General features: G+C 44.0%; 12 protein-coding genes across 13 annotated transcripts; 6 read left to right on the top strand and 6 right to left on the bottom strand.

The window, feature by feature from the left end:
• Positions 1 to 40: 40 nt before the first annotated feature.
• BCIN_03g05420 (hypothetical protein) lies at positions 41 to 1,093 on the top strand. Its single transcript, XM_001560774.2, has one exon. It carries the CDS (start codon positions 403 to 405, stop codon positions 1,015 to 1,017), a length of 615 nt encoding a protein of 204 aa, XP_001560824.1. The 5' UTR covers positions 41 to 402; the 3' UTR covers positions 1,018 to 1,093.
• Positions 1,094 to 1,201: 108 nt separating this feature from the next.
• Positions 1,202 to 3,719, bottom strand: BCIN_03g05410 (hypothetical protein). Its single transcript, XM_024692018.1, has 2 exons — positions 3,208 to 3,719; positions 1,202 to 3,153 (listed from the first exon to the last, which is right to left on the bottom strand). Exons 1-2 carry the CDS (start codon positions 3,434 to 3,436, stop codon positions 1,511 to 1,513), a joined length of 1,872 nt encoding a protein of 623 aa, XP_024547791.1. The 5' UTR covers positions 3,437 to 3,719; the 3' UTR covers positions 1,202 to 1,510.
• Positions 3,720 to 4,749: 1,030 nt separating this feature from the next.
• BCIN_03g05400 (hypothetical protein) lies at positions 4,750 to 5,851 on the bottom strand. Its single transcript, XM_024692017.1, has 2 exons — positions 5,610 to 5,851; positions 4,750 to 5,555 (listed from the first exon to the last, which is right to left on the bottom strand). The coding sequence occupies exon 2, from the start codon at positions 5,273 to 5,275 to the stop codon at positions 4,844 to 4,846; it is 432 nt and encodes a 143-aa protein (XP_024547790.1). The 5' UTR covers positions 5,276 to 5,555; positions 5,610 to 5,851; the 3' UTR covers positions 4,750 to 4,843.
• Positions 5,852 to 6,566: 715 nt separating this feature from the next.
• Positions 6,567 to 8,085, top strand: Bcadi1. Its single transcript, XM_001560769.2, has 4 exons — positions 6,567 to 6,940; positions 7,015 to 7,338; positions 7,401 to 7,448; positions 7,505 to 8,085. Exons 1-4 carry the CDS (start codon positions 6,911 to 6,913, stop codon positions 7,631 to 7,633), a joined length of 531 nt encoding a protein of 176 aa, XP_001560819.1. The 5' UTR covers positions 6,567 to 6,910; the 3' UTR covers positions 7,634 to 8,085.
• Positions 8,086 to 8,089: 4 nt separating this feature from the next.
• On the top strand, positions 8,090 to 9,762 carry BCIN_03g05380 (hypothetical protein). The gene is made up of 2 exons (XM_001560768.2): positions 8,090 to 8,636; positions 8,730 to 9,762. The coding sequence occupies exons 1-2, from the start codon at positions 8,394 to 8,396 to the stop codon at positions 9,717 to 9,719; spliced, it is 1,233 nt and encodes a 410-aa protein (XP_001560818.2). The 5' UTR covers positions 8,090 to 8,393; the 3' UTR covers positions 9,720 to 9,762.
• A 1-nt stretch (position 9,763) lies between these two features.
• On the bottom strand, positions 9,764 to 11,085 carry BCIN_03g05370 (hypothetical protein). The gene is made up of 2 exons (XM_024692016.1): positions 10,593 to 11,085; positions 9,764 to 10,516 (listed from the first exon to the last, which is right to left on the bottom strand). Exons 1-2 carry the CDS (start codon positions 10,782 to 10,784, stop codon positions 9,965 to 9,967), a joined length of 744 nt encoding a protein of 247 aa, XP_024547789.1. The 5' UTR covers positions 10,785 to 11,085; the 3' UTR covers positions 9,764 to 9,964.
• A 142-nt stretch (positions 11,086 to 11,227) lies between these two features.
• On the top strand, positions 11,228 to 12,432 carry BCIN_03g05360 (hypothetical protein). The gene is made up of 3 exons (XM_001560766.2): positions 11,228 to 11,719; positions 11,864 to 11,988; positions 12,048 to 12,432. The coding sequence occupies exons 1-3, from the start codon at positions 11,569 to 11,571 to the stop codon at positions 12,261 to 12,263; spliced, it is 492 nt and encodes a 163-aa protein (XP_001560816.1). The 5' UTR covers positions 11,228 to 11,568; the 3' UTR covers positions 12,264 to 12,432.
• Positions 12,433 to 12,437: 5 nt separating this feature from the next.
• Positions 12,438 to 14,014, bottom strand: Bcthr1. Its single transcript, XM_001560765.2, has 3 exons — positions 13,774 to 14,014; positions 13,281 to 13,673; positions 12,438 to 13,232 (listed from the first exon to the last, which is right to left on the bottom strand). Exons 1-3 carry the CDS (start codon positions 13,784 to 13,786, stop codon positions 12,589 to 12,591), a joined length of 1,050 nt encoding a protein of 349 aa, XP_001560815.1. The 5' UTR covers positions 13,787 to 14,014; the 3' UTR covers positions 12,438 to 12,588.
• A 340-nt stretch (positions 14,015 to 14,354) lies between these two features.
• On the top strand, positions 14,355 to 17,049 carry Bcade5. Its single transcript, XM_001560764.2, has 2 exons — positions 14,355 to 14,677; positions 14,765 to 17,049. Exons 1-2 carry the CDS (start codon positions 14,465 to 14,467, stop codon positions 16,907 to 16,909), a joined length of 2,358 nt encoding a protein of 785 aa, XP_001560814.1. The 5' UTR covers positions 14,355 to 14,464; the 3' UTR covers positions 16,910 to 17,049.
• Positions 17,050 to 17,058: 9 nt separating this feature from the next.
• BCIN_03g05330 (hypothetical protein) lies at positions 17,059 to 18,988 on the bottom strand. Its single transcript, XM_024692015.1, has 3 exons — positions 18,392 to 18,988; positions 18,100 to 18,282; positions 17,059 to 18,001 (listed from the first exon to the last, which is right to left on the bottom strand). The coding sequence occupies exons 1-3, from the start codon at positions 18,533 to 18,535 to the stop codon at positions 17,390 to 17,392; spliced, it is 939 nt and encodes a 312-aa protein (XP_024547788.1). The 5' UTR covers positions 18,536 to 18,988; the 3' UTR covers positions 17,059 to 17,389.
• A 1,227-nt stretch (positions 18,989 to 20,215) lies between these two features.
• BCIN_03g05320 (hypothetical protein) lies at positions 20,216 to 21,377 on the top strand. The gene is made up of 3 exons (XM_001560762.2): positions 20,216 to 20,578; positions 20,887 to 20,966; positions 21,056 to 21,377. The coding sequence occupies exons 1-3, from the start codon at positions 20,356 to 20,358 to the stop codon at positions 21,206 to 21,208; spliced, it is 456 nt and encodes a 151-aa protein (XP_001560812.1). The 5' UTR covers positions 20,216 to 20,355; the 3' UTR covers positions 21,209 to 21,377.
• Positions 21,378 to 21,379: 2 nt separating this feature from the next.
• BCIN_03g05310 (hypothetical protein) lies at positions 21,380 to 26,075 on the bottom strand. 2 transcript variants are annotated; one of them, XM_024692013.1, is made up of 9 exons: positions 25,495 to 26,075; positions 25,127 to 25,308; positions 24,723 to 25,064; positions 24,544 to 24,673; positions 22,480 to 24,074; positions 22,258 to 22,421; positions 21,985 to 22,175; positions 21,618 to 21,904; positions 21,380 to 21,558 (listed from the first exon to the last, which is right to left on the bottom strand). In XM_024692013.1, exons 1-9 carry the CDS (start codon positions 25,537 to 25,539, stop codon positions 21,474 to 21,476), a joined length of 3,021 nt encoding a protein of 1,006 aa, XP_024547787.1. In that variant the 5' UTR covers positions 25,540 to 26,075; the 3' UTR covers positions 21,380 to 21,473. The 2 variants fall into 2 exon arrangements, with proteins under 2 accessions (XP_024547787.1, XP_024547786.1); XM_024692014.1 differs by having other exon boundaries at positions 21,474 to 21,558; positions 25,127 to 25,422.
• Positions 26,076 to 26,089: the final 14 nt, after the last annotated feature.

Genomic DNA, 26,089 nt, shown 5'->3' with positions numbered 1-26,089 from the left:
GGGACGATCACTTCAAATTTAATCCTCAAATCACTTTACAGAAAAGAACAAATCACAGCTTACCGTTGCTATATTTTTGCTGGATTGTTATCATAAGATTCCAATCAGAATAGTGTCAGAATTCCTTTTGGACTCTTGCAATACATATTCTATTCTACCTCTACGCAAACCAAACTCCAGTATCACATAGGCCCTGCTTGTACCCTGGTCTTCTGGATACATTACCTATCAAAAGTTCTAATACTCACGAGAATATATAGTTTTGAGACTTTGTTACCCAATCTTTTGTGTCCCGGGTCTACCATTGGATCCTATCACTGAGACAGAATACTGAGCTGAGACTCTTCAAAACGTCCATTTCATACCTCAAATCCAATAACTCACCTGACACACCATTTCACCATGTCAGCTACCAAACGCACCTCCCCTCCCACAGAAGCAATGGACACCGAACCAACACCCACCCGAAAAATCCTCGACGCCAAACTCCCTTCCAGAAAACGTACCACTCTGGGAAAAACATCCCCAAACACCACCCAATCATCCACTTCCACCTCCAAACCATCAACAAACCCACCTGAATCCTCATCTCCCGCATCTTCCCAGGCCAACACATCATCCGAAGCCGAAGCTTCATCATCAGAGCCCTCTTCTGAAGACGAGTCCGAGGATGAGATCCCCATGATCCGTCCCCTAAATGCTCGTCCCGTCATGCGTGTATCCACACTGAACGGATTTGGCGCTTCAGAGGGCCTCAACAATCTTCCTGATTTTCTGAAACAGATGAAAGAAGCAAACGAAGAACTGATGAAGAAGATTGAGAAAGGAGAGGATAGGAAGTTGGAGGATGTGAAGGACGGAGAGAGTTATGTGGAGATGAACTTGGGGCTGGGAGTTTTGGAAGAAACGAGGGACGGGGAGAGGGGAAGCGAAAGTGAGAGCGAGGTTGAGGAGCAAGATGCTGATGGTGATAGGAAGATGGAGGAGGGAAAGAAGGCCGGGATTGAGGAGCTTTGAACTACTAGCAAACCACGTAATGGTATGGTGTAATAAATAGGATACAAAAATAAAATCATAAATGTTCAAGATTGGAGTGCTATTTAAGTTTCATACCCGATTGGTCCATCAAATATTTCTCTCACACCTCGAACTGGGTGTAAAATTCAAATGCCATCGAGCAGAAGAATTGAGTTTATCTTAATGGCTTTATTCTACAAAAATCCATACTGTTTGCACTGTTTGAAGTCTATGGCCCTTGATTAACGGTCATTGATCCCCTTGATCTGATCCAAAGATATGGCAAAACTCAGATTACCACCGCTAATATTAACCAATGCCTGATTAGACTCTATAAACCATGCCATAATCCATGACTCTGTATGTCCAACCCCCAATCCCTTTCCTACCCTTGGTATAATAAAAAATGCAAACCTCCCATAACACCAATGCTTGCCCTATTTTACCTTCGTGAAACCATACCAATCCATAAAGGCCCGCCTTCTCCTTATAATCATACAACATTAACAGTAATTTCCCTACCGAAACGCCCCTTGTCATCACAGATCTTCTTCCTAAACATATTCAAATCTTTCAACAAATCGCCCATGAAACCTTGCATCTCGCTTGCTCTCTCCTCACGTGCACCCACATCGATAGCTTCGTCCTCATCTGAAAATTCATATTCGTAACCCTCTTCCTCATTAATCGCTTCATCTATAGTTCTGTTCTCCTTATGTTGTCCCAACTCGTCTCCATTACCAAAAGTAAAACTGCCCACGCTGATAGTCCTAGCAGGTTCCACTTTGATTGGGTTCTTCAAGCTCTCCAAAGCTAATTTAAGATGCAATCTCAAAGCGTCATTCTCAGTTGTCAAGCTTCGAATTTTACCTTCTGATATCATGGTCCTGTCTTCCATCATTCTTTGCATCAGTGCTATTTTGTTCTGGTATTGCTCGAGCCTTTCGTCTTGTGCTTTAGTTTCTGTTTCTTTTTTTGTAGAGTCAGAATTGGAAACTTGAAGTTGTAGAATACGAATCTCTTCTGCCATGGCAGCAATTTGAGCATCACGTTCCGCAGCGGAAACATGATCTTGGTTGACGACGGCACGCGTGCGAATACGTTTAGCTTGGTCGGCATAGCGAAGGGTAGAGAGAGTTTCGTCGTAATCAGAAGGGGAAATACACGCAATCATTGCGGTTTTACTATTCCCTCCCAATGAATCTTTGAGCAGCCAGGTAAGGATTGAATCTCTATAGGGAACGACATCTTTGTTACGTTTTCCAGTACGTTGTTGCTTTGGATCTGCGAGAGCTGCAATGACACGACCGAGAGTTGTCAGAGACTTGTTAATATTGCTTCCCTCGCGAAGACGAGCACCTGTTGCTTCTGTTGCCTTTGCACGTTCACTACCTGCGAGATCCACGAGTCGAATTCTGGCAGTACGTTCTGTTGTTTCATCCGTCTCCATATCATGGTGGATCTGCTTGAGCATGATGGTAAAAACACTATGACTTCTGCTACTTGTATCGTTCATCTTAGTACTTGCTGTGGTTCGACTGGCATCTCCCATCTTCATGTACCGCATAATTTCAGAGAGATTCTTAACAGGTACATCGGTCAAATCCTTGATATAAGGTCCTTCGGTGGGGGATTCACGAATCTTCAGATAATAGGGTGGTTGATTGGGGTGGAATGGAACAAGGAGATCTCGGACATGTTCGTTATAAACCTCGAAATAAGATACACGGACATTGTAGGAAATGTTTGGACTTTCATTATGTGCTGCCTCGATCCGCTGAAAAAGGTCCTCGCAGGTCCTTGGTATTAATCCTGGCTGATCTTCTGTACCCATCATTGTATAACTCTTTCCTGATCCAGTCTGGCCATATGCAAAGATGCATGTATGATATCCTTCGAAGTTATGATCCAAAAATTCCTCCCCCAAACTATTATAAACATCCTCCTGGTGTGCATAGTGTTCATCAGATTGGTTGTGGCTCCAAAAGGAATTGTCGAATGTAAAGCTTTTCTCTTCAATGACTCTGCGCATCTTCGAACGAGAGTTTGTAGGATCTGTATTGTTTGGGACTAGAAGAGTGGTTGCTTGTGTTATTGGATCCATATCAATCAGACACTTAGCTCCTCTATTAATTTCTATTTCGCCATTAGCAAAATATCCCGATTTCTTACTCTACTCAAAATACTCACCTCTAGGAAGAAACCCTCTAACTCTAACCACCACTCTAACATTTCCAGCCGCATCTCTAGCTGTAGATACAACACTATCTCTCCTCGATCGCAAGGAAGGGGTAGATGCAGTTGATACCACACCCATTCCCATGCCTGGCATCAACCGCGGAACGATAGCCATAGCAATTAATTTTTCGTTGATGCCAGCAATCTTTTTGGAAAATTGATGTTGTAAATGTAGGTACATGAAGGGTCTCTCGTAAATAAAGCAATGACGCAAAATTGTTGGCTAGGTGAAAGGCGGACCGGGGTTTTATGCAGGAGTTTCGCTTCGATGTTTGCTGCTGTGCATGTGGTTATTTATGGTGGTATATTGGGGTAACAAGTGGGCAACGTTCAGTATCCAATGATCGATCTATCGTCGCAAATCGATCTGATTTCAAAAGATGAAGATTCAATCGATTACTTTGCGCTTAGAAGAATGAGAGAGAGAGAGAAAAGGTGAAGAGAGAAAGGAATTTGGAGATTGCGCGCTTGTCTTGTTTACATACTGTACCTGGTACTGTGAAGCTCGCAGTTAGTCCCTAGATAGGTTAAGCACCGTGCCACCAACGCGCCACGCTCAGAAATCCTTCAGAAGCTTTCCCAATTGAGATTTCCGATCATAATTATCGTTGTTTGTGATGAGATCCGATTATTTTCCCAGTGATAGCAAACGTCGTTAGAGCTAGTATATACTTCATTGCCGTCAATATCATTCCGAATTAAACTACCATACTAGTGCATGGTGCTAGTGTCTCGGTACTAACACAGCAACTAGATCTAGATGGATTTATACTAACTAGTTTCTTAGTTAGCTCCTTAAGCAGCATTACAACAGTGTGAACACATGATGTCACTATACCCATTTGGATATCAACAATTATAGAACACAATAACTTTAATAGAGAAACATAGCGAGAAGTCAAACGTTAAAAGGAGGGCCGAAACTCTAGAGCCGGGGTGGGGAGCGGTAAAGGGAAGAGAGAAATGTTTCTAATCAGAACTTACTTAGGTAACAGTTTTCAAATGGGAGGATCATTTTTTCTACCGCGCTTGTAAAGGCTGCTACCAAGGTGGAGGTGTTGAACCACATCTGCAGCTTTCCTACAACTCAGAGGATGATGGACCCTCTGCATATAGCTAGGATAGCCGAGAAGATGCATGCAGGTCTGAGATACACAGCACTTCTTTGCATCCGTGCAGCTCACAAATAGTGGAATACTTGCAAACATTAACCTATTCTTTCGGTATCCACTTTCTTTGAGCTACCTACTAGATATAGATGATGCGTTTTCTTTGATTTTGATGCATGTAATTCTTGACTAGCCGAGTAGATAATTGTTACAACAGTACAATGTATCGCAGTAGCGATGGCTAAGGCGGAGCGGACAATCATCTAAATATATGTTTGCTAGGCAGTTGCGGGTGTTGTACATAGCGACAAGAGTTAGATACGGATCATGCAGGATTTGTTTTTACTTGAAGAAGCAATATTAGATTACTAACAGGGTCAAAGATTGACACTTTTTCAGATTCATACTTTCCCCCTAGACACCATAAAAAAATCCAACACATACTGATACCAAGCTACCCATACGAAGAGTAGATCTGATTAAATATCCTGTTCTCCCTTTTTCAAATCCCCAAAAGTCCCCTCTAACCCGAACGCAATGTGTAGAACACCACAGCCTGGTACCGAGCTCTGGCTTATTTCTTGCTCTCCTAACACTGGGCCAAACTTCAATTTCGTTTGTTCAATATTCTTAGCGAGTGGATCCACGCCTAAAGAAGCACCGCTAGTCAGGACATCCAGATCGGCATTGCGAGTCGTAGTAAGAATAGTAGAGAATAGCCTGAAATATGAAACTCCGTCGATATACATGGAGCGAAGGCCAATAATGGCTGCGATAGATGTGAACAGAAATCCAATCCCATATAAAAGAATGTGAAAGATGGGTCGGTATACATATACGACCGCAGTGTCTGAGATTGGGATGCTTCTGAACTCAGTACTGGTAAGGGCAGGAGAACTGAGATAGCTCATGGCGATATTATTTTAAAGATCTTCGATTGCACGCAGGATAGATTGGTTCCGGCCTGGTAAGGTTGCGTGGGACAAGAGGCGTGTAACATTTTGATGCTTGCATTCGTCTCGTTGGGGGTGCTGATTTTTAAGATAAATAGTGATTTCTGAATTTCTTCACATGCGAGAAGGTCAAAGGCGATGCTTTTGCACTCTCCTGAAATAAATGACCCCAAGTCATTGCGTTCATTAGACTGACCCAGTAGAGTCAAAATTCCGACGCCGAGAGTGGCATTGCCGGCTGATGTTGAAGTTAGTGCTACGAACTGAGAGTTGTGCATATTCTAATCCATACCATTGAGATAGTTCTTCTGAGACGGGGTAGTGCCGTGTTGTGTAATTTGTTGTCTTCCATTTATAGAAGCAATCGTGACTTCAAAAGAAACATTCACCGGCGAGCACACGATGCTTGATGTAGAAATTGAAGAGAACCGTCGATCATCAATTAGTTGTTTTGATAATCTGGGTCAAATCATCTCAAATATTGCTATACTTACTTGGAAATATATGCGAAAGCTTTTGAAGCATGTGTGTACCAGGCTACGCAGCCGACATTACTGATTCTATATGATTTGAGGAGAGGGGGGAGACCAGTCACAATTCTAACGGATAACATGATATACGAGATGGCCGAGGAGACACGCTGCTGGGGGCCATATATTAGCAGCTCGCATATCAAATTACATCAAATAAGTCTGGCTGGAAGATTATAGCAAGAAATCTTCCTGGAGTGATCTCGAACGAAGCAAACTATAGATATCCTTCATAATCTTTGACGAAAAGAAATTGTTCACAATTCACTTGCAGGCACAATCTGGGTCTCTTCAGCCTCACACTCTCCCTCGAGTCCATTCTCGAAACAGAAACCTTTAGATTGTTCCGCCTCAACTCAAGGCTCTGCATATCATGCATATTGGAGATATCCCTTCTGACTGCAGGGCAAGAAGAACTTTCTTCCAGGCTAGGTACATTGCATAGCTTGGTGTCTACAATAGTTGACAACACTCTAGATAGCCCCTTTCGACTTGCGCCTGCATTTGGTATTCGTAGACAGATGAATTGGAAGCAACGAGAGAGAAATCATATGCTCATTATTTGTATTCACGACAACCTGTTTGGATCGGTTCGAGAAACTCGGGAAATACCCCTGCAAGCATTTCGGAGAGCGAAAGACGATGACGTCTTGTCGAATCTCAATTTTTAAAAAGGGGAGTCTACTAATAAGCAGAAATAAAACAATTGCTGATTAAATGCTCCTTTTTCATTCATGACCAACGGGGTGAATCTAGGTACCTACTCACAATTATGAGATTCTCATCTCAACTGATTGGGGTGCGCCGTTGTGGTGCGATGTGATGCGATGTGATTGTGTAATCCTATTTGTGAATGGGTGAATGGGTGAATGGCGTCAATCTCATCGGGCGCAGACTTTTTTTCTAGGAATTTCCATTTATTTGACTCAGGCTTCCGCTTGGATATTTTGTTTACTCAAAACCAACAAAAGACAAAATAACAAACCGCAGCTTCTTTATATCATCCACTCATAGATATCGAAACCAAATCTACACATACTCAGTCGATTAACTGAAATTCAAAATGAGAGCTTACTGGTTTGATAACGAGGAGGTAAAGTACCCCTCACCCCCCACTACACTACCCCTCCCTCTGTTTTCTTTTTACTAACAAACAGTTTTCTATAGGGCGACCAACGGGAACTTCACGACTCGGGCCGCGACGTTAACCCTGAGTACTTGGAGAAGCTCGGGGTTCTCTATTACAGATTCGCAGATGAGAAAGATGTCGACAAGCTCGCCTCTGACAGAAGCTACAAGAATCGCGATGTAATTACGGTTTCACCAGAGAAAATGGGTGATATCTACGAGGAGAAGGTCAAGTCGTTCTTCAATGAGCATTTGCACGAAGATGAGGAGATTAGATATATCAGAGATGGAGCGGGATTCTTCGATGTCAGGAGTGAGGGCGATGAGTGGGTTCGCATTAGGTTGGAAAAGGACGACTTGATCGTAAGTATTATGATTCGATGCGTTGGAATCGTATTTGAATAGGGACTGACTGTGGCGGACAGATTCTCCCAGCTGGTATCTACCATCGTTTTACCACTGATGCAAACAACGTATGTTTCCTATGTGATGCTCTTTTCAACATGCGCCATTGCTAACCAGAGAACAGTATATCCAAGCAATGAGATTGTTCAAGGAGGAACCCAAATGGACTCCTTTGAACCGTGGTCCGGACGTTGACGTCAATCCATACCGCAAGGAGTACTTGCAAACTGTTCCTGCAATTGCAGGCCAGTAACGGAAGAGTGAAGATGAAGGGTAGATGATGGTTGGATGGATGTTGGACGACTACATGATGGAAGTGGAACGGCGATAACGAAGTAATGAAGCACTGCAAGCTGAACGCGATAGCATATGATAATAGGTAGCAAGAAGACGATTTCTCGGTCTTCAACAAGTTGTGTATGAGTTACAATTGAAACAATGCACAGTGTTGTCGCATAGATGAATAGGTAGGCATGGCAAAAGTCATACATATATGTAACCTAGTTCGTACTTTGTATTCATGCCAGTTACCTACATCTGACTACCGTCCTAACTGTCTGAACTATGTGCTCCCATCCCATCCCGTCATGAGCGTCAACCATCCACCAAGGTAAAGAAAGATTCCGACTTACGTCATATCGTGCCGTGCAGTGAATGAAGACATAAGATAGACGAATTTTTGAAGATGATAAGAAATTGTAAACAAACCGATAACGAATTACTACCAAAACGCACATCTCCATAATCTTCGCAATTCTTGGTCAAAATCCCCGGGACATTTTTTTTTCAAGATCCTCAAACCTTTGCGATTCTGAATCTGCAGTAAAAAAAGATACTTCTCCCAAAAGCCCCAAAGTTGATAGTGCTATCAGATATGCAGCAAACCTTCTGGGAAAGGGAAGCTTACCCCGCTATTGGCTAGTTTTCCCCAGCTCCAACGTCACCACGAAGGTACCAACTCATCATCGCCATTTACGATTCACAAATTCGCACAAAACAATGTATAAAGAAAGATGAGGGAAACCGATTCAAGAGAAGGAGAAGGTTCCGTCGATACTCCCGACTTCGATTCTTTCAACAACTTACTACCATCGGGTCAAAATGCCACTCACAGCCATGCCCACGACAGCATGTCTCCCGATTTTCTCAAAGTCGAAAACACTCTCAATGCCGATGGCAAAAAGATTAAACTACAACTCCCCTTGAGCTGTGAGCCTCCGGGTCCAAGCAATAAGACAAAGCCAAAGGTTTGGATAGTGAGTATTACCAAGTGCGGCCTGGCAGACAGATCGTCTATTCATTCGACCAAGGCCATTCTACATGTTTTACTTTACTAAATCAGCATTTAGATATTTGGCGCCAGTGGCCATATGGGCCAGAGTCTCACACGAGCATGTCTTTCCAAAGGCGACGAAGTTGTTGCCGTCGGCCGGATCAACGAAAATACAATCGAATCGATGCAAGCCACATTTCCCCATTCAAACTGCTTCAATACTCTTTGCGACGTGCGTGTACGAGACTCTGTATCTACAGTTATAGAGCAGGCGCTTGAAAAATTCAAGCGCATCGATGTGATAGCCAATTGTTCGGGCTACGGCGTCATCGGCGCATGCGAAGACCAAGACGAGCACGAAATCCGCAATCAATTCGAGACGAATTTTATGGGCACAGTACATATCATCCAATTAAGCCTACCATACTTTCGCGAGCAAGGAGCAGGGAGATACTTGATATTCAGTAGTACTTCAGGCGCATTGGGTGTTCCGGGCTTGGGACCATATTGCGCGACGAAGTATGCGGTGGAGGGAATGATCGAAGCGATGCTTTACGAAGTCGATGCTTTCAACATAAAAGCTACATTGGTAGAACCAGGGTTGGTGAGGAGAGATGAGAAGGAATTAGCTTCGGGTCCGTTGCCCACTTGGGGACACTTTTTGATTAAACCTCCCAGTGAACCATATTCCGATCCGACTTCACCGGCGTTTCATGCGAAGAGAATGGTTCAATGGCTGGGGGATAAACAACCTACAAGTGCTAAGAAATGTGCGGATTTGGTTTGGCAGTTAGGTCATTGTTCTTACCCGCCTTTACGATTACTTTTAGGGAGTTACGCTATAGAGAGTATTAGAGATCGTTTGCGATCCATCATAGAAGAATTGGAGGACTGGAAGCATCTACACCACCCCATAGCTCCCGTTGATGAGCTTGATAATGAGGAGGATTCAGATGATGCTCGGGATGTGGATGCGTCTGCTAAAACGAAAAAGGAGGACCGACCTGCAAAGCGGGCTGCGACGAGTTCATCAAAAATAGAGTCAGATGGAGATAGTAGTTCATGATCACGCTTATTGAGCTATCAATAATTGTAATTTTATAACAACAGTACGCTTACATGTGATTGCGATGTGAACAAATGCCCACAAAGCCTCAGCATATGGATATAATAGTGCGGCTAAAGTAAATCTCTGCTGGATGCTTCTGCTTAACAACCATATCAGCGAACAATAATGTTCACACCCAATTTCTTCCTAAATTCCAAACGCCTTCCCATGCAATTTCATCATGATAATCTATGATGCCATTTTTATCTTACTTCCGGCCCTGGCGCTGCGGCCATTGCAATGTCATTATTTATTGCGTCCGCTGTTTCCTCCCTTGGCTGTCTCTCAAACAATCTTCTCCAAAACATTGGTGGATCAAATGGACGATGTCCGTTGTGTAGCGGTGGGTAAACGTCGCAAAAGAAGTACCAAACATGACCAATGACTACCCCCATCAATTCATCCTTTGGAACTGTCCCATGTAAAACTAAACTGAAGCCCATCAAAACCCATGGTAAATACGGAGCCGTGAAAACTAGTAATCCGAGGAAACTTAATTGTGTATCGGGGTTTCGTCTCGACCAGATGTATACGAGAGTCGAGGATAATGGATGTCCTAGAAATGGCATTGAGACCAGTGGATTTATGCAAATAAGACAAGTCATCGCATAGAGTAATAGCCAGGAGAATTGCGCCGCAGATCTACCGGATGATTCCTCAAGGAGTCGCGAGTATCTGGTTAAAAAGAATACGTGGAAAACAAGATCCAGGGATAAAGGACCAAAGTATATGAAAGTTGTCAGGAGGCGCCAATACTGTTGTTTGTCACAAGAGATCAGCGAGGTTCCAAGATGCGAAAGCAAACGCGCAATTGAGCGAAGACAATCATACCTGCGACTTGACAAACACGGCTCTAAAGCTGTAGAATAACTGAAACGGCGTAACAATTTGACATTGAACCAGCGCGCTCGTAATAACTGTAGCTGTCGTCCACCATCTTGTACAAACGGGCATTTCCCAAAACCAAGTTTCGAGCGGAAACCCGGCTGGACCCCCATCCCCATTTCCCATCATTTGATCCATAATTGGATATATGAGGGTATCGATAGAAGTAATGCGACAGTGATGCGACAACGAGATTCGGAATTTGGATATGGAATAAAGTAAGGAGAGGTTGCGTAATGGAGGTAGTTGGTGAGTATTTCGAGGCTTGGAAGTGAAGATATTGGGGAAATCCAAATACTTTTTTCTTGTGATACGAGGTAACGCAATTCCTAGATAGGATAGTTTATTAGTTTGACAAGAAGATTTTTGGAAAGGAAGGTCGTGTGTTCGTATTTATAATTTATGTGTCGCTCATGACGTTTCTTTGAACAAGTTGTCCTGTTCTAAGTTCTAACGATTGCTAGCCTTTGGCCCGCGGGTCGATCTTAGATAAGGCAAGGCTGACAGCCTTAGGTTTCAGCCTTGGACATAGCTATATTTCCTTTTTACCAAATGGTCAAAGCGTTTAGGAATTGTAAATAGGGTTGCTGTGGTTCCTACGCCTTCAACAGTCAACTCCAGACTAGACCAGACCAGAATTGCCAATCGAATTACACATCTCTTCCATCTTGCCATTTGAAACTCCACGCCATTTCACCTCTCCCAGATTTTGCTCGCATCGGTCTATTCGACTCCAATTGGAGCAGCTGTCCAAATATCAAGGACGCGCATCTTCGCGCAAAACCGCGTCGTCGATTCCATTCCGACCACAACAATCTTCTCAAGAATATCGCCAATTGATCACTACGTTGCGCAATCATAGCAGAAAACACATCTCATCGACGAATACCCACAAAGTCTTGGATTATAATCAAAATTCGCAATGTCGCAAATTCAGAAGAAAAAGCAGCGTTTGTCACTGGACGATGAATCAGTAGAGGGTAGCCCAAGAGTAAACGCGCCAGGCAGACCAGCAGGAAAATCGGTTGCGAGAAAGAGCATGAGCAAGAAAGCAAGAGATAGTGCTATTAAAGGTAAGCCGGATTTTGTCCTTGCATTTTAAGGACTTGCGCGTGTTTGGAACGGGTCAATAGGACAATCTATATACTATTATGAAGCTCTGGAGAAAATCACGGTGCAAATGAAACTCATTATACTAACCCAGTTGATGCGATTAGCCGGAGATCCAGTTCCTCAAGGGAGAAAGCGCCGTTATAAGCCTGGGACTCTAGCTCTAAAGGAGATTCGCAAGTTCCAGAAGTCTACCGATCTTCTCCTTCTCAAACTTCCCTTCTCACGTTTGGTTCGTATTTATGTCCTACTCAACATTGCAGAGCCAAATCTAATACAATGCAAATCTAGGTCCGTGAAATCGCACTCTCAGTACGCCCTCAAGGTGAGGGGATGCGCTGGCAATCACAAGCTATTCAAGCACTTCAAGAATCTGCTGAAGCATTCCTCGTCCATCTGTTTGAAGACACGAATTTGTGTGCTATTCATGCCAAGAGAGTGACAATTATGCAAAAGGATATACAACTTGCAAGACGTATTCGGGGTGCATGGGGTGGTTTGGGTTAGACTATGACAACTACATGCTAAAAAGCTGTATAATTGTTTAAATTCGCTTTGGAAATTTTGTCAGATTAGCTTGCTTGGACAGGGACTTTATTTCGTTATAGGGAAGGCGTATATGGTTTTATGACTTTATACAAGTATGGGAGGAATTCGACTAAAATTAGGACGTATAAGCATTGATGTTCTATACTAGGTGAAGTAAATATTTGCTTCTCTCTAACAGTAGACCTGGCTTGTTCAGCAAGGTAGTATATGTGTGCCTTGAGATCTCCTCGAGTCTTTCTAAATTTTATCTAAAAGACGAAACAATTTTTCTTTCGACGCCTTTTCAGCTGTATGTAACAGTTGTTCCGTCTTGCGCGGGCTCCAACAATTTCCAATCGCATTTGATATCGTTCTTTGCAAAAGTATCTAAAATGACATTCGCAATTGCATCAAAGTTTTCTGTTGCAAGCGCAAGAATAGTTGGACCGGCTCCAGATAAACAGATTCCACATAGACCGGGATGAGATTTAGGAGTGACAGACTGTAGGATCTCAGGGAGGCCTGGTATCAAACCTTTCCTGTAAGGTTGATGTACTTTGTCTTGCATTGCAAGATAGATTTGCTCTGCATCAGGTGGTGATCTTCCAAGCGCTGAAGGTAGAAGAGCAATTCTCTGAAGGTTGAATACTACATCTGACCTGGAATACGAAGATGGTAGGACACTTCTAGCTTTTGCGGTTGCGACCTCGAACTGTGGAATGATTGCGATGGCTTTGATTTCGGGGGCCCAAGGAAACTTCATGTAATGCCCGATTCCAACTGGTGGTTCGGGAGGATTGGATCCAGTATCTACACCTCCAGCAGGTTCGGGGAGAACTTCACTGAGTGGAATCTCTTTGCGTTCTGTATCTTCGGCGCTGAGTTCGTTGAGGTATGTTCCTACAAACCCTCCGTACAATGCTGCGGCTACGTTGTCTGGATGTCGTTCTGTTTATGTTGTTAGATGTATTGAGCTTGATGACAACTAAACCGTACCTATCATGAGACAATAGTCCAACATCCTAGCTTTAGTTAACTTCAGCTTTCCGACTTCATTGGCCAGCGCAACACCAGCTACCACTGCGGCACCAGATGATCCAAGTCCGCGTCCTAATGGAATAGGATTGATGATATGAACCGATGTTTCGGAAGGGAAGCTTCTCTGGCCATGACATCGCAAAACATATAATGCAGTTCGTGTGATAAGATTACTATCAGCAGTCAAAGGAACCTCTTCTGCGCCTTGTCCTTCATATGTAATTTTGCAGTTGAGAGGTGCTTCAGATGTAACCGATGTATTGACTTCGACGTGTAACTCGAGCCATATGGAAAGGGCGAGACCTATGACATCGAATCCGGGGCCAATGTTCGCAGAGGAACAGGGTACTTCTACATGGACGTCAGTTTCGAATATCTTGCCAGCATCGCGGAAAATGATCCTGATGTGAACGAGGTTTTGTGCGGCTTTGAGGAGAGAGAGATGACGGACTTATGGTAATCATTTTTTTTATCAAGATGGTTTTTAGAAGCTCGAGACTGGAGGAGTCAATCAGAGGTTCAGCATGAAATACCAAGTGCTATCGAATCATTCGATAAACGCTACTGTAACCTTTTTTTATCAGCCTTGCCCGATATCGCTATAAAATTGGAAAAATTTGGTATATCAACCAGGATTGTAGTCAGAAAGGTTGAAATTGGGACTAAATAAATATAATTCGTTCGCTTGAATCAGATCATTGCTCGGGCCGCTGGGAAGATCCATTTAAATTTCTCAGACATTTGTGGCAGAGTCATTAGTTGAGCTTTCCCACGCTGGTTTACAGTTTACTTGGTAATATATGCAATACATTGCTGTAAACATTTGAGAGCCGTGAAAAGAGTGAAGCCAAATCAAATTGAATCCTGCATTGATCAATTAGTTTCGGAATGTTGTCATAAACTACCAAGCAATACACGACTTCTAGTACTCAACACGCAAATTCATCAAACGATATCGGTTAAATCATGGAGGGGTAACGTGGGGGGGGATAGTGGCGGGGTTAAAATTCTTGCCAGGCGGTGACACTAAGCGGGCAGAAAATGATTCAACCCGATGATCATATTGAATTTGAAGACTCTTCTTTTGTTCTCCAACCGTCTTCTCACACGTTAAATATCTCAACGCAATCTAGAATTTCACAATGGAGTCCATTCGAATCCTCCTTGTCGGAAATGGCGGTCGGGAGCATACTTTGGCTTGGAAACTCAGTCAATCTCCCCGAGTCGAGTCCATCATCGCAGTCCCAGGAAATGGAGGAACTGCAAATTGCCCAAAAGTTTCCAATGATTCCAGTGTTAAGGCTGATGATTATCCGGGACTTGTTGCTTTGGCTAAGAAACATAACATTAACCTGGTAAGTTTTTATATTCTACATTCACATGACTATTTATGCCATTCCAATGCTTGATTTTGTTAAATAATTGCTGACTTGTACATGCAGGTAGTACCAGGACCAGAAGCCCCCCTCGTTGATGGAATCCAAGATTATTTCCGTGAGGCAGACATAGCTTGTTACGGACCATCAAAACTTGCCGCGCGTTTGGAAGGAAGCAAAGCATTTTCGAAAGATTTCATGAAGAAATATAACATCCCAACTGCGGCTTACGAGAACTTTACGGACTACGAAGAAGCGCGAAAATATATTGACAGCGTAAGCCATAATGTTGTCATCAAAGCCAGTGGATTGGCAGCTGGAAAGGGTGTCATTATCCCAACATCGAAGGAGGAAGCCCACCAAGGACTAAAGGATATCATGCTTGATCGAGAATTTGGGGCTGCTGGAGATGAGGTTGTCATCGAGGAATTCTTGGAGGGTGATGAACTCAGCATTCTCACTTTTTGCGATGGTTACAACATGTACTCTTTACCTGCTGCTCAAGATCATAAGAGAATTTTCGACGGGGACCAGGGTCCAAATACTGGAGGCATGGGATGCTATGCGCCTATTCCAATTGCTACCCAAAAATTAATCGAGGAGATCGAACGAACCGTATTGGAGCCCACGCTCCGCGGCATGAGAAAAGAGCGTACACCTTTCATCGGAACTCTTTTCACTGGCTTGATGATAACCAAGAATGGACCGAAAACCTTGGAGTACAACGTTCGTTTCGGAGATCCAGAAACACAGACTTTACTACCATTGTTGAGTGAAGATACAGATCTTGCAGAAATCATGCTTCTCTGTACTCAAGGATCCCTCGACGAGGCGAAGATCAAGATTGATCAAAAATTCAGCGCGACGGTTGTGGTAGCTGCTGGAGGATACCCAGGCTCATATGCTAAAGGCACACCCATGGAAGTCAGTACACCTCCGGCCGGTTCTAACATCTTCCATGCTGGTACCGTGGTGAAGGATGGTCAATTGCAAACATCCGGCGGGCGTGTCATCGCAGCACAAGCCGTTGCAGAAACTCTTGAGCAAGCCGTGAAGGATGCTTATACCACTGTCGAACTCATCAAGTTTGATAAAATGTTCTACCGCAAGGATATTGCTCATCGGGCATTCAGAGCTTCATCTTCTGCAAAGGAAGCACTTACATACGCATCCGCAGGTGTTAGCATCGATGCTGGTAACAACTTTGTCGAACGTATTAGAAAAGCGGTTCTCTCTACCCGAAGACCAGGAGCCGATGCTGAAATTGGTGGATTCGGTGGAGAGATTGATTTGGAAGCTGCTGGTTATGCGGGTGCTCCAACTGTGGTTATGTGCATTGATGGAATTGGCACTAAACTCGCCATTGCACAAGCTATGGAGAAGCACGACACAGTTGGAATTGATTTGGTCGCTATGAATGTGAATGATTTGATTGTTGCAGGTGCTGAACCACTCGGATTCGTCGACTACTATGGCTGCAGTCAATTGAAGCTCAAGAATGCAGCAGACTTCGTGGAAGGTGTTGCCAACGGATGCAAAGATGCAAACAGTGCACTTGTTGGCGGTGAAACTGCTGAGATGCCTGGTATGTACCAAGGAGACGATTATGATGCTGCAGGTTGCGCCATGGGAGTTGTGAAGAAGGAGAACAGGTTGCCAAGAACAGATTTGATGGCCGAAGGTGATGTTCTTATTGGTTTGGCATCTGCAGGAGTTCACTCTAATGGATTCTCTCTCGTGCGAAAAATCATCGCGAGAGAAGGCCTCTCTTACAAAGATGACGCTTGTCCATGGGATCCTTCCACCACCGTTGGTGAAAATCTCCTAACACCCACTCGCATCTACGTTCGCTCTTTGCAACCAGTGGTCCAGAAACACTTGGTCACTGGCTTGGCTCATATCACTGGTGGCGGCTTGACCGAAAATGTTCCTAGAATGTTACCATCTCACCTCGCTGCCGAGATCGATGTCGCCACTTGGCAATTACCCGAGGTGTTCAAGTGGTTGAAGAACGCAGGTAATGTTGAAGCTAGCGAGATGGCTAGAGCGTTCAACACTGGCATTGGAATGGTCGCAGTGGTTAAGAAGGAGAATGTAGAGCAGGTTGTCAGAGAATTGACGGAGTCTGGTGAGAAGGTTTACACTATTGGAAAATTGATCAAGAGATCAGGCGAAGGCTGCGAGTTGAGAAACTTGGACTCGTGGAATTAAAAGCTAGGAAGCACGAGAAAATGGGTGATGGATCGGGATGGATGGGAAGGGAGGAATCATGTTATAAAAAAGGCGTTAATGTATTAGGGATACCATGAAGTTGAAAAATAGACACTAAAGGAATATTGAAAGGATGCACAAAGGTTATATGCTCGCTGCTTTATATTGCAGAGCTTTATGGATTTATGTTTGTGAGATGAGTTGAGAATCTCTAGATACACAGACCTATCTTTCACGCCTCTATGCATACCATGCATGCTATGTGATGTGATGGTATACCAAAACCTAACCTTTTTGTCTTTTCCCCTATTGTATCCATAGAAGTGAAGTTATTTGCATAAACAAAGCACCGTACCACACCTCCTTCCCTTTTCTTTCCTTTCCTTTCCTTTCCTTCCCTCCCCTTTCATTTAATCATTTTACTCTTAATTCCCATCATCTACCCTACACCATTCACCAAACCATCCATCAACCTACCATCTACCATCCCCTCCCCTGCATCTTCTCCTTGGGATCCATAGTCCCACAATTCAACCCCACCATCGCCTCTCCCAAATCCTCACTCACCTCGGCCAAAACCTTCGCGTCATTAAAATGCGTCGTCGCTTGCACAATAGCTCTCGCGCGCTTCGCCGCATCTCCACTCTTGAAAATTCCACTCCCGACAAAAACCCCGTCACAACCCAACTGCATCATGAGCGCAGCATCGGCCGGGGTAGCAATGCCACCAGCTGCGAAATTGACCACGGGGAGACGACCCAACTTTGCCGTTTCTTTGAGCAGCTCAAAGGGAGCTTGGATATCCTTTGCGAGAATGCGGAGTTCCTCGTCCGACATGAGCGAGGCGGCGCGGATCTCGGCGGTTACTTGACGTTGGTGACGCACGGCTTCGATGACGTCGCCGGTGCCGGCTTCGCCTTTGGTGCGGATCATGGCGGCGCCTTCTGAGATGCGGCGCAGAGCTTCGCCGAGGTTGCGGCACCCGCAGACGAAGGGGATGGTGAAGGGGTGTTTTTCGACGTGGTGGAGGGCGTCGGCGGGGGTGAGGACTTCGGATTCGTCAATGTAGTCTACGCCGATTGATTGGAGGATCTGGGGGGGTTTTGTTAGAAGGGGATTTGAGAGGGGTGTGAGGAAGGAAGAAAGAAAGAAAGAAAGGAAGGTATGGGAATGGAAGGGGAAGAACTAACCTGACATTCAACAAAATGACCGATTCTCGCCTTGGCCATAACGGGTATCGTCACCGTCTCCATAATCTCTCGAATCATCTTTGGGTCGGACATGCGGGCTACACCACCCTGAGCACGAATATCGGCGGGGACTCGCTCGAGCGCCATGACTGCGACGGCGCCTGCTTCTTCTGCGATTCGAGCCTGCAGGTGGGGGATGTTAGTGGCGGGATTTTTTTTCAATTTTTTGTTTTTGATAGATGATGATAAATGGTATGTGATAGAGGGGGAAAGGAAAGAGTAAGGTACGTACTTGTTCGGCATTCACTACATCCATAATCACACCTCCTTTTAACATACGCGCCAACCCGGTCTTGACGACAAAGGTCGAAGAGATGTTGTTGCCATGACCGTTTCCGTTTCCATTGGTGGCGCTGGTGGGTAGTTCGTTGGACATTTTGGTGAGGATTGTTGAGGAGAGAAGAGGGGAGAAGAGAAGAGCAGCTGTGATAGAACGAGATGAAGTATGTAGACAAGTACGTAGGTAGGTAGGTAAGAAGTGGAAGAAGCGCAAGACAAATGAAGAATGCCAACGAGAAATCTATATCCAATATGTACGTGCTCGAGGAGGTAGATATGTCGTGAGTGTGTGTGTGTGTGTATATATATATATATATATATATGGAAAGAAAAGGAACCGGAAACTCAAAGATTTAAAATACTTTTTAGTGCAATATCTACGATACCCCGTCAAGCATATGACTCTTCGAATTCCATCCAATTCAATCTATCTCCGTCTTGGTATAAAGTTAGTTTGCGTCTTTTGATAGGTCAATTGAGGGGGGCATCCATTCTATCTCGTCCCATCAGGAAGGATAGTTGTTACTCATCGCATTCTCATGCTTCTTTCTGTTTGTATTAATTCCAATTCCAATTTATATTCATATTTATATTTATATTTATATTCATATTCATCTGCACTTGCACTTGCACCTGTTTGCCCCTCCGATCGGGAAGTAATGCCGAGACAAAGGAAAGGTGTTGCTGGTGTTACCTACCTAGGTAGTTTGTAATTTGTGGTTTGCTTCCTTTTTAGGTAAATGTGTGTGTAAATCTACCTAACTTATATATATATACACACACACACACATATATACACACACAATTCGAACACGCCCCTCGCACCTAGGCATAAGTTATTCTAGTCCAACGTGGGGTTATTTAAGGTTGTATATCATCTGCAGGGTTTCCAATTTTTTATCGTCGGGGCGGTAGCTAGCTTGGTGTCTCTTTTGGGCTAGGGCGGCGATCGAGGGGTGCGCACTTTTGGCTGGGTAGATACGCTTGGGATCGGGGAAGGAGTTTGCGAGGGCTGGGGGCTTTGCATGGCTGATTGCGTGTGGATGGATGGATGGTTGGTTGGCTGGATGGGTGTGATGTGCAGGATGTGCAGGATGTGTGTGTGGATGGAAAGATTCGGGAAGTGGGCAGTCAGAAATCAGAGGGGAGGATAAGTGAGCAGGAGTTTGCGAGGTGGAGGAGGTGCGAGGGATTTAGTGTCATGGAGTGGAATGTCATATCATGGAATGGAAGACATGCAGCTGTGGCCCGAGGAGATGTGATGGCAAGGAGATTTATTCGTATATCAACTTGTTACATCTGATGGAAGATGGAAGATGGAAGATGGCGGATACGAATAAGAGAATTTGGGACATTGGAGAAAGTGTAATGCCGTATAATATGGGTATAATATGGGTATTGTCCGACATGGTGGGCCGTGGTGTGTGAATCGGAATTCGGTATTCGAATCTCGCGGTAATGTACCTATATTAATAACTACCTTATTATATGAAGTTATTTGATACACGATATACACATCTACTTCTTCTCCATCTCGTCATCTTCCTCGTCGCAATATATAACCATGAGAAATCCCATCCCATCTCATGTATAGAGAGAGAGAGAGAGAGAGAGAGAGAGAGAGAGAGAGATATACAATATATCACATGCATGGGGAGAAACAGAAACCAAAAATGAAAAAATAAAAAAAAAATTATGTCGTTTCTTATCGTTATCGATATCGTGACGTCACTTGATTTACTATCAGAAACATAACATATCACCACATTAGCTTTACGGGTCTTCACATCACTTCACATCACTTCACCTCATTCTACCCAGCAAACATACACACAAGCAAAGCAAACATTACTTACAACCATCATCCCCCCATCCCCTTCCCCAATCCCATCAAAACCACCACCCCCCTCCTCCAAAATGTCCCGCCTCCTCCTCCGCACTCCCCGCCTCACAGCCTCCGCCCTAGGTCTCACCTCCTACACCACCTACAGCCTCCTCCACTCCCAGCGTTTTCCCACTCGCTTAGACTCACTCTCGTCGCCGCGATCGAAGAGCGAAAATCCGCAGACGCCATTGATCAAGAAGGGAGGCGGTCTAGATTCGAAGACTGTGGGTCAGATTAGCAGCGGGAGTATTGTTGGTATGTTGATTTTTTTTTTTTTTTGGTTTGTTTGTGGTTTGTTTTTGGTTTGGAAGGGGGGGTTCAGAAGAGAGATTGGGGAAAGGGAAAGGTGGGAAAACGACGCGGAGAGAGAGGAAGAAGTGAACATCAAAATTGCACAAGGAGAGAAATTAGGGAAAGGAAAGGAAAGGGAAGGAAAGATGCAGGGAGGGAGGGAGAGGGCAACAAACGGATATAGAATCCGAATGATAAGAGGAAGCAAGCTATGACAACAGCAATAGAGAGTCGTCGGAAAAGAAACCCCACTAACACCCAACCCATCACAGGACTAGGAGCCGGTCTGGCAGTCAGTACATTTTCGCGATCGCTCGCCCTCATAATTGGTTTAATGGTCGTTGGGATACAGGTGCGTTTTCCCTTTCTCTTTTCCCTCCTACATACCTACTCCCCCTCTACTCCCCAATCAATTCCAAACCATCTAACATTCTCCTCCAGTGGGCCTCTTCCCACGGCCTCGATATCGTCCCCACAGATCGCATCCAGCGCTACATCAAACATGTTAATTTGCGTTCCCTCGTAGAAGAAAACGTTGCATTTAAAGTTTCTTTCGGTACAACTTTTGCCATGGCTGCTTTTATGCGATTTTAGATACGCGTGGCTTCTAGATTTACATGTCTAGTGTATTATTCATTCGAATGTCTTACATATCAAGCCGAGGATTAGGATAGCAAAATGGAATATGAGGAGTTGGAAATTGGATTGGCCTATCTATTTGAAAATGGCTTGAGAGTCTTCCATCGTGTACAATACAATGCTATCTGGACTTAATTGTAGAATAGTTCCTTTCTTCGCTCCACCCAAATATTCATTCATCCACATTCTGATCATGTCTATCCACCTTTCCTTCTCAATCTCAAGAAACATATGCAAAATTTGATCCTCGACAAGCTAACCAGAATTCTCTCACCACCGCATTTGTTCCCCTAGCACCACGAAGACTTTATAAAGTTAGCTCACAATTCCACTCTTATCACGGAACTCCGAATAAGTAACTTACTTCATAACCTTGGTCAGAAATACCATTTTCTCCTTTTGATCTACCTTGTCACTCGGAAAGTTCCCATCTATCAATGCAGCTTCCAACCAACTCTTTGCTCTCACCTGACTCACGACAAGTTTTCGCAGTGGATCAGAAAGTTTATCGAGCTCGCTGCGAGCGGCTGCACCGCCGATGTTATAGATGAGGGCTTGGGCAAGGAGTGGTCCAAGATGTTGAAGAGCGTTGGTGATGGCTTGTTGAACGTGGGCATCGGGGTTGTTAGTAGGGAGGGAGACGAATGAGGCCTGGATCAGGGTTAGTCTTCGAGTTTTCGATTTTTTTCTTAATTCGAGAGAATCAAGATTATCAGTAAGATATGACTTACCCAGAATTCAGCGGCGCTTTGTTTGGGTAGTGGATCGCGGCCTGTAAGGGCTTTGAGGGTAAACATGAAAATGTGTTCAAGTGAGGATTTGGGCTCATGGTTTAGGAGAATGTGGAGATTTTTGGGGGTGGAGATTAGACGATGGAGAAACTCGATGCTTGGTTGCGAGATCTCTGGGTCATTGCTGGGCTCTGTGATTTGTTAGCATAAATTGTCCTCTTCCTTTTCGATGAATTCTGTTATAAAACTGCAAATTTGAATGGAAGGACCTACCGTGATTTATAGCCTCCATCAATCCAGAGACCCATGTTAATGAGGCACTTAAAATCTGATTGTTGCGCTCATCTGATGTTGTGCTACATGAATTAATGAGTGAGCAGGCGGTATTGATGACTGTGATAACACGAGGTGTCTGATAATTGGACCTGAAGATGAATCTAAGCCATTTAATTAGCATTGAAAAAGTTCACCAAAACATGCTTAAAAGTAACTTACTTGGCGACATCCTCAGGAGGGAAAGCAAATGGACCATCAGTTTCGACCAACCCAGTGCGGAAAACGTGCGAGATTTCCTCTGTTACCTCACCATGGCCGGGAAAAGCTTCGTTCGCTGCGGTTAGAATGTTTAAAACCTGTACCTGAATTCCTCTGCCATTACCATTCTTCCAGTATGAATAACTATTTTCACTGGTGTTGAGATCAACAGGGGTATCAGCGGGTACTTGGAGACCCTTTCCGATACTTATTAGACATCGTATAGCAGTGAGTTCAACTTCATCAGTAGCTACTTGGCTATCCGGAACCGGTACATTTGAGGCTACATTTGTGAATTGTGTGCTCAATAAATGAAGGCTTCGTTCGTGATCCCTTTGAACAAAATCCAATAATTGTCTAAGAGGGTCTAGCTTCAATTCATCGTTCGGCATTGCTTCGATAATCGATGCTATGGCGCCAATGACACCTTCTTTTGCGTAACTTTCCACAGAGTTCTCTCTGTTAATCTCACTATATTGCTGCAGAAATGCCGCAAGTTCTGGAACGAGTACTTTTCGGCAGGATGAACAGAGCATTGCAATTGACTTTGATGTTACTCTGGCCAACGTTGGCGAGTGTAGCATACTAAACATAAGATTAAGGGCGCTCGGAAGATGTTGTGTATGACGTTCAAAGTAGTCTGGATAGCCATTGATGACCATGAGGAATGCTTGCCTTGTGCGTGAAGGGACAGTTGAATCAGACCTTGTAAGCATAGAGAAAAGTGGAGATCCAAAAACTTTGTCCAAGTATTCATCTGACTCCTCCTTGATATAGTCCTGAAATTCAGCTAAGCAGGTCAATGAGGCTTCGAGTTCGCCCCAAGCGTCTCCTTTCTCAACCGATTTCAGGATGAGATCAACGAAGCTAGAAACAAGTGGTAAGCCAAGTAACATGTACGATTGTTGTATTAAGTCTCCCACGTCTCTTCGAGCATCTTTGAAGGCAGCACGCTCATTTGAATCCCACGAACTGAATTCATGTTTGGGAGGGAATTGCATTTTAAGCCAGCATTTCTCAATTGCTTGCATCAACACTGATCGCGCTGCTGGTAGCCAAGGAGGCGAAGCATCCACGTTGTATGATAAGTCGAGTACAGTTTCCAGATAAACAGCCCAGAATTCTACTGCCGGGACAAATATCTTGTCTTCATTGACGATGTAACCATCGGCGCCAAGTAGTCCTACAAGAGCAGAAAGTATCTGTTGACTTCGAGAATCGGTCGAGATATTTTGGGCTAGATCCTGCACCGTGGCGTCGCCAAAGCTCAGCAGGAATTGGCCGAACTGCACTGAATCAAAGTCGAAATCGCCTTGGATCAATTTCGAATATCTCTCCTGTGCCCAAGAGCTACTGAAGAGATCGTAAAGCATCGTGAAGTCATTCTCAGAAAGGAAGGACGAGTAGTTGGCTAGTATGTCTGCAAACAGCTCCACAGTGATTTCGTATAAATCATCATTGATGATCAGCATCAATGCAGGCTGGGTTAGAGTTCTTAAAGGATCAAGAACAATGGCGGCATCGAGAAATGCACGATGGGAGTAAAGAACCCATGACTGTTCATGTTAGTGTTGATTCTAGAAACGGCACAGAAATGATTCTCGACGTATTCAACATCTCTAACACGATTGAGGCTGTTTGGCTCTGTTCAAGAATTGAGCTACTTGGGTCAATTTGAATAGATCGTTGATCCCACAAGGCTTTCAAATGCGATCCAAGATAGGGTGTTCAATAGTCTGGACTGCAGTCCAACAATGAAGATTATCAAATCTCCAGACCAATTAGAACATTCAAATTATTTGAAATATTGAATTTGATTGGAATATTGAACCACTTTCAGATTTCTAATTGCTTTTGGACATTCAAAACCTTACATCGTTTGACTGCAGTCTGCACTACTGGATACCCTGATCCAAGGAACAGCCTTTAGATACTTCAGCATACCTTGGCCATTCACATATCACTTGTGCAATGACAAACTCTACATTGCAAAAAAGTAGTAGTGAATAGAAATCGAAGACTAACCTGAAAACATTTCATCGATTCCTGGCGAACCTTTGTGTTTATAGGAACCCCTGTTGTATTCACAATGCCCTTCGTCAATATGGTCACAATGTCTTCAACATTCTGAACCACATATTCGTGAAATTTGTGTCTAAGGGATATTAGCAACTGATTTGGTTGTAGAGAAGTGATTTACCCACTGCTTCATTGAATTTGAATCCGTTTTTCCAACTTCTTCTACCAAGGTAGCTGAGAACCACAGTATCGCTAGACTTTTATCATCTGGTAGATTCTGGGCAAGGGCCGCCATAGCAGGAGCATCCTCGATTTTGTGATAAGGGACGGCTTCGCCAAGGCAAAGGCAGTATGTGAGATGAGAAATGCAACGAGCCCAGGAGCTAGAGAAATGAAGGAAATATGTGACCAATGTTGTGCATAGTTTTCTGACGACGAGTGGTCCACAGCCAGAGTTCAAACATTTGATAAGCCATCCAATGATCTGCTGTAGCACAATTTGTGCATCGTCATCCTTTAGAGATTGTCTGGAATAAGACGTCAGTAAAATTCGGCAAAAAATGAAAAGATCAGGGACCAGTCTACATACGAATCTGTGTTAAGCTTGATAGTGAACGTTAATGCTCCAAAGAATTTGACATTTTCCGAGTTGCTGCCCAGCAAGCCGTTGGCTAGCTCCCAACCAGCAGGAGAACGCTGTAGCTTTTGGAGAGTTTCTTGAATTTTTGAAACCCTTTGAGGAGGACCAGCCTTGTATAGTTGATGAACGAGCTATAGCCAAATCAGCAAGTCTTCTAGATTGGATATTGAATATGATAAGATGAGTGTGTTTGCTCGTAAAAGATATCTTGACTGATCTCGTGACATTCCGTTTGCAGCAAAATTCTGTTGAACAAAATATCCGTCATCTTCAAGCAGCTGAACTATCACAGGGCATTGTGGTAAAGATGGACTCACGGCTTCTACCTCATCCAGTGATGAAGGCAACGTTTCGGTCTCCATGTCCTTTCGAAAAGGTATCGTTTGTGTACCAATCAAGCAAAGACGGAAGCACACGCGATCTAAAAGCAAGACAGGTTAGGAGGAAGCTTGGGGTTGATACATGACCGTAGCCAAAAGATATGAAGGTTGTAATTTCGAGAGATTCTCAACTCCAATCTTGAGGATCTATGATGTGGAAGAGAAAGAAAGCTGCAAGATTCTATGCTGTAAATTGTTTGTTTTGTTATGGCCGGTGAATCTGTGGCCCAGCCTTTTTGATAGCGGTAGCAAGCAAGCCTTTATAAGCCTTGCAAAGTGGATAGAAAAGACTTGATCGATGCGCACTCTCAAAGACAATTCATGCTGGTTTTATTTCATCACTTCCTGGCGTGGGAGAATAAAGAGAGAAATGCCAGGAACCATCTACAGCCAGAATGTTTCTGTTTGGGGGAATATTGTAGCAATTTTTAACACGCAATCTATCTCATGTAGTTGTACGTACGGCAGGTTGCGTTGAGTAGCTTCTTGGAAATTTGGTGATGTTGGGTTGGGTGTCCGATAAGATATTGTT

This window comes from Botrytis cinerea, chromosome 3 (assembly GCF_000143535.2).
Source record: "Botrytis cinerea B05.10 chromosome 3, complete sequence".
In the NCBI taxonomy this organism is placed as follows: Eukaryota; Fungi; Ascomycota; class Leotiomycetes; order Helotiales; family Sclerotiniaceae; genus Botrytis; species Botrytis cinerea.
Note: the sequence above shows the minus strand (reverse complement) of the source record. Positions and strands in the feature narration are given on the sequence as shown.

Coding starts and splice junctions, on each gene's coding strand:
- BCIN_03g05420 (XM_001560774.2), top strand. CDS start 403: ATGTCAGCTACCAAACGCACCTCCCCTCCCACAGAAGCAATGGACACC.
- BCIN_03g05410 (XM_024692018.1), bottom strand. CDS start 3,436: ATGTACCTACATTTACAACATCAATTTTCCAAAAAGATTGCTGGCATC. Junction 3,154..3,207: donor TAGAGGGTTTCTTCCTAGAG/GTGAGTATTTTG, acceptor ATGGCGAAATAG/AAATTAATAGAGGAGCTAAG.
- BCIN_03g05400 (XM_024692017.1), bottom strand. CDS start 5,275: ATGAGCTATCTCAGTTCTCCTGCCCTTACCAGTACTGAGTTCAGAAGC.
- Bcadi1 (XM_001560769.2), top strand. CDS start 6,911: ATGAGAGCTTACTGGTTTGATAACGAGGAG. Junction 7,339..7,400: donor TGGAAAAGGACGACTTGATC/GTAAGTATTATG, acceptor TGTGGCGGACAG/ATTCTCCCAGCTGGTATCTA. Junction 7,449..7,504: donor TTACCACTGATGCAAACAAC/GTATGTTTCCTA, acceptor ACCAGAGAACAG/TATATCCAAGCAATGAGATT.
- BCIN_03g05380 (XM_001560768.2), top strand. CDS start 8,394: ATGAGGGAAACCGATTCAAGAGAAGGAGAAGGTTCCGTCGATACTCCC. Junction 8,637..8,729: donor CAAAGCCAAAGGTTTGGATA/GTGAGTATTACC, acceptor ATCAGCATTTAG/ATATTTGGCGCCAGTGGCCA.
- BCIN_03g05370 (XM_024692016.1), bottom strand. CDS start 10,784: ATGGATCAAATGATGGGAAATGGGGATGGGGGTCCAGCCGGGTTTCCG. Junction 10,517..10,592: donor CCGTGTTTGTCAAGTCGCAG/GTATGATTGTCT, acceptor GACAAACAACAG/TATTGGCGCCTCCTGACAAC.
- BCIN_03g05360 (XM_001560766.2), top strand. CDS start 11,569: ATGTCGCAAATTCAGAAGAAAAAGCAGCGTTTGTCACTGGACGATGAA. Junction 11,720..11,863: donor AAGAGATAGTGCTATTAAAG/GTAAGCCGGATT, acceptor TGATGCGATTAG/CCGGAGATCCAGTTCCTCAA. Junction 11,989..12,047: donor AACTTCCCTTCTCACGTTTG/GTTCGTATTTAT, acceptor ATGCAAATCTAG/GTCCGTGAAATCGCACTCTC.
- Bcthr1 (XM_001560765.2), bottom strand. Junction 13,233..13,280: donor GGACTATTGTCTCATGATAG/GTACGGTTTAGT, acceptor CAACATAAACAG/AACGACATCCAGACAACGTA.
- Bcade5 (XM_001560764.2), top strand. CDS start 14,465: ATGGAGTCCATTCGAATCCTCCTTGTCGGAAATGGCGGTCGGGAGCAT. Junction 14,678..14,764: donor AGAAACATAACATTAACCTG/GTAAGTTTTTAT, acceptor TTGTACATGCAG/GTAGTACCAGGACCAGAAGC.
- BCIN_03g05330 (XM_024692015.1), bottom strand. CDS start 18,535: ATGTCCAACGAACTACCCACCAGCGCCACCAATGGAAACGGAAACGGT. Junction 18,283..18,391: donor ATGTAGTGAATGCCGAACAA/GTACGTACCTTA, acceptor CCCCACCTGCAG/GCTCGAATCGCAGAAGAAGC. Junction 18,002..18,099: donor GTCATTTTGTTGAATGTCAG/GTTAGTTCTTCC, acceptor AAACCCCCCCAG/ATCCTCCAATCAATCGGCGT.
- BCIN_03g05320 (XM_001560762.2), top strand. CDS start 20,356: ATGTCCCGCCTCCTCCTCCGCACTCCCCGCCTCACAGCCTCCGCCCTA. Junction 20,579..20,886: donor TAGCAGCGGGAGTATTGTTG/GTATGTTGATTT, acceptor AACCCATCACAG/GACTAGGAGCCGGTCTGGCA. Junction 20,967..21,055: donor TAATGGTCGTTGGGATACAG/GTGCGTTTTCCC, acceptor ATTCTCCTCCAG/TGGGCCTCTTCCCACGGCCT.
- BCIN_03g05310 (XM_024692013.1), bottom strand. CDS start 25,539: ATGGAGACCGAAACGTTGCCTTCATCACTGGATGAGGTAGAAGCC. Junction 22,176..22,257: donor GATGGAGGCTATAAATCACG/GTAGGTCCTTCC, acceptor AACAAATCACAG/AGCCCAGCAATGACCCAGAG. Junction 21,559..21,617: donor TTTCTGACCAAGGTTATGAA/GTAAGTTACTTA, acceptor AACTTTATAAAG/TCTTCGTGGTGCTAGGGGAA.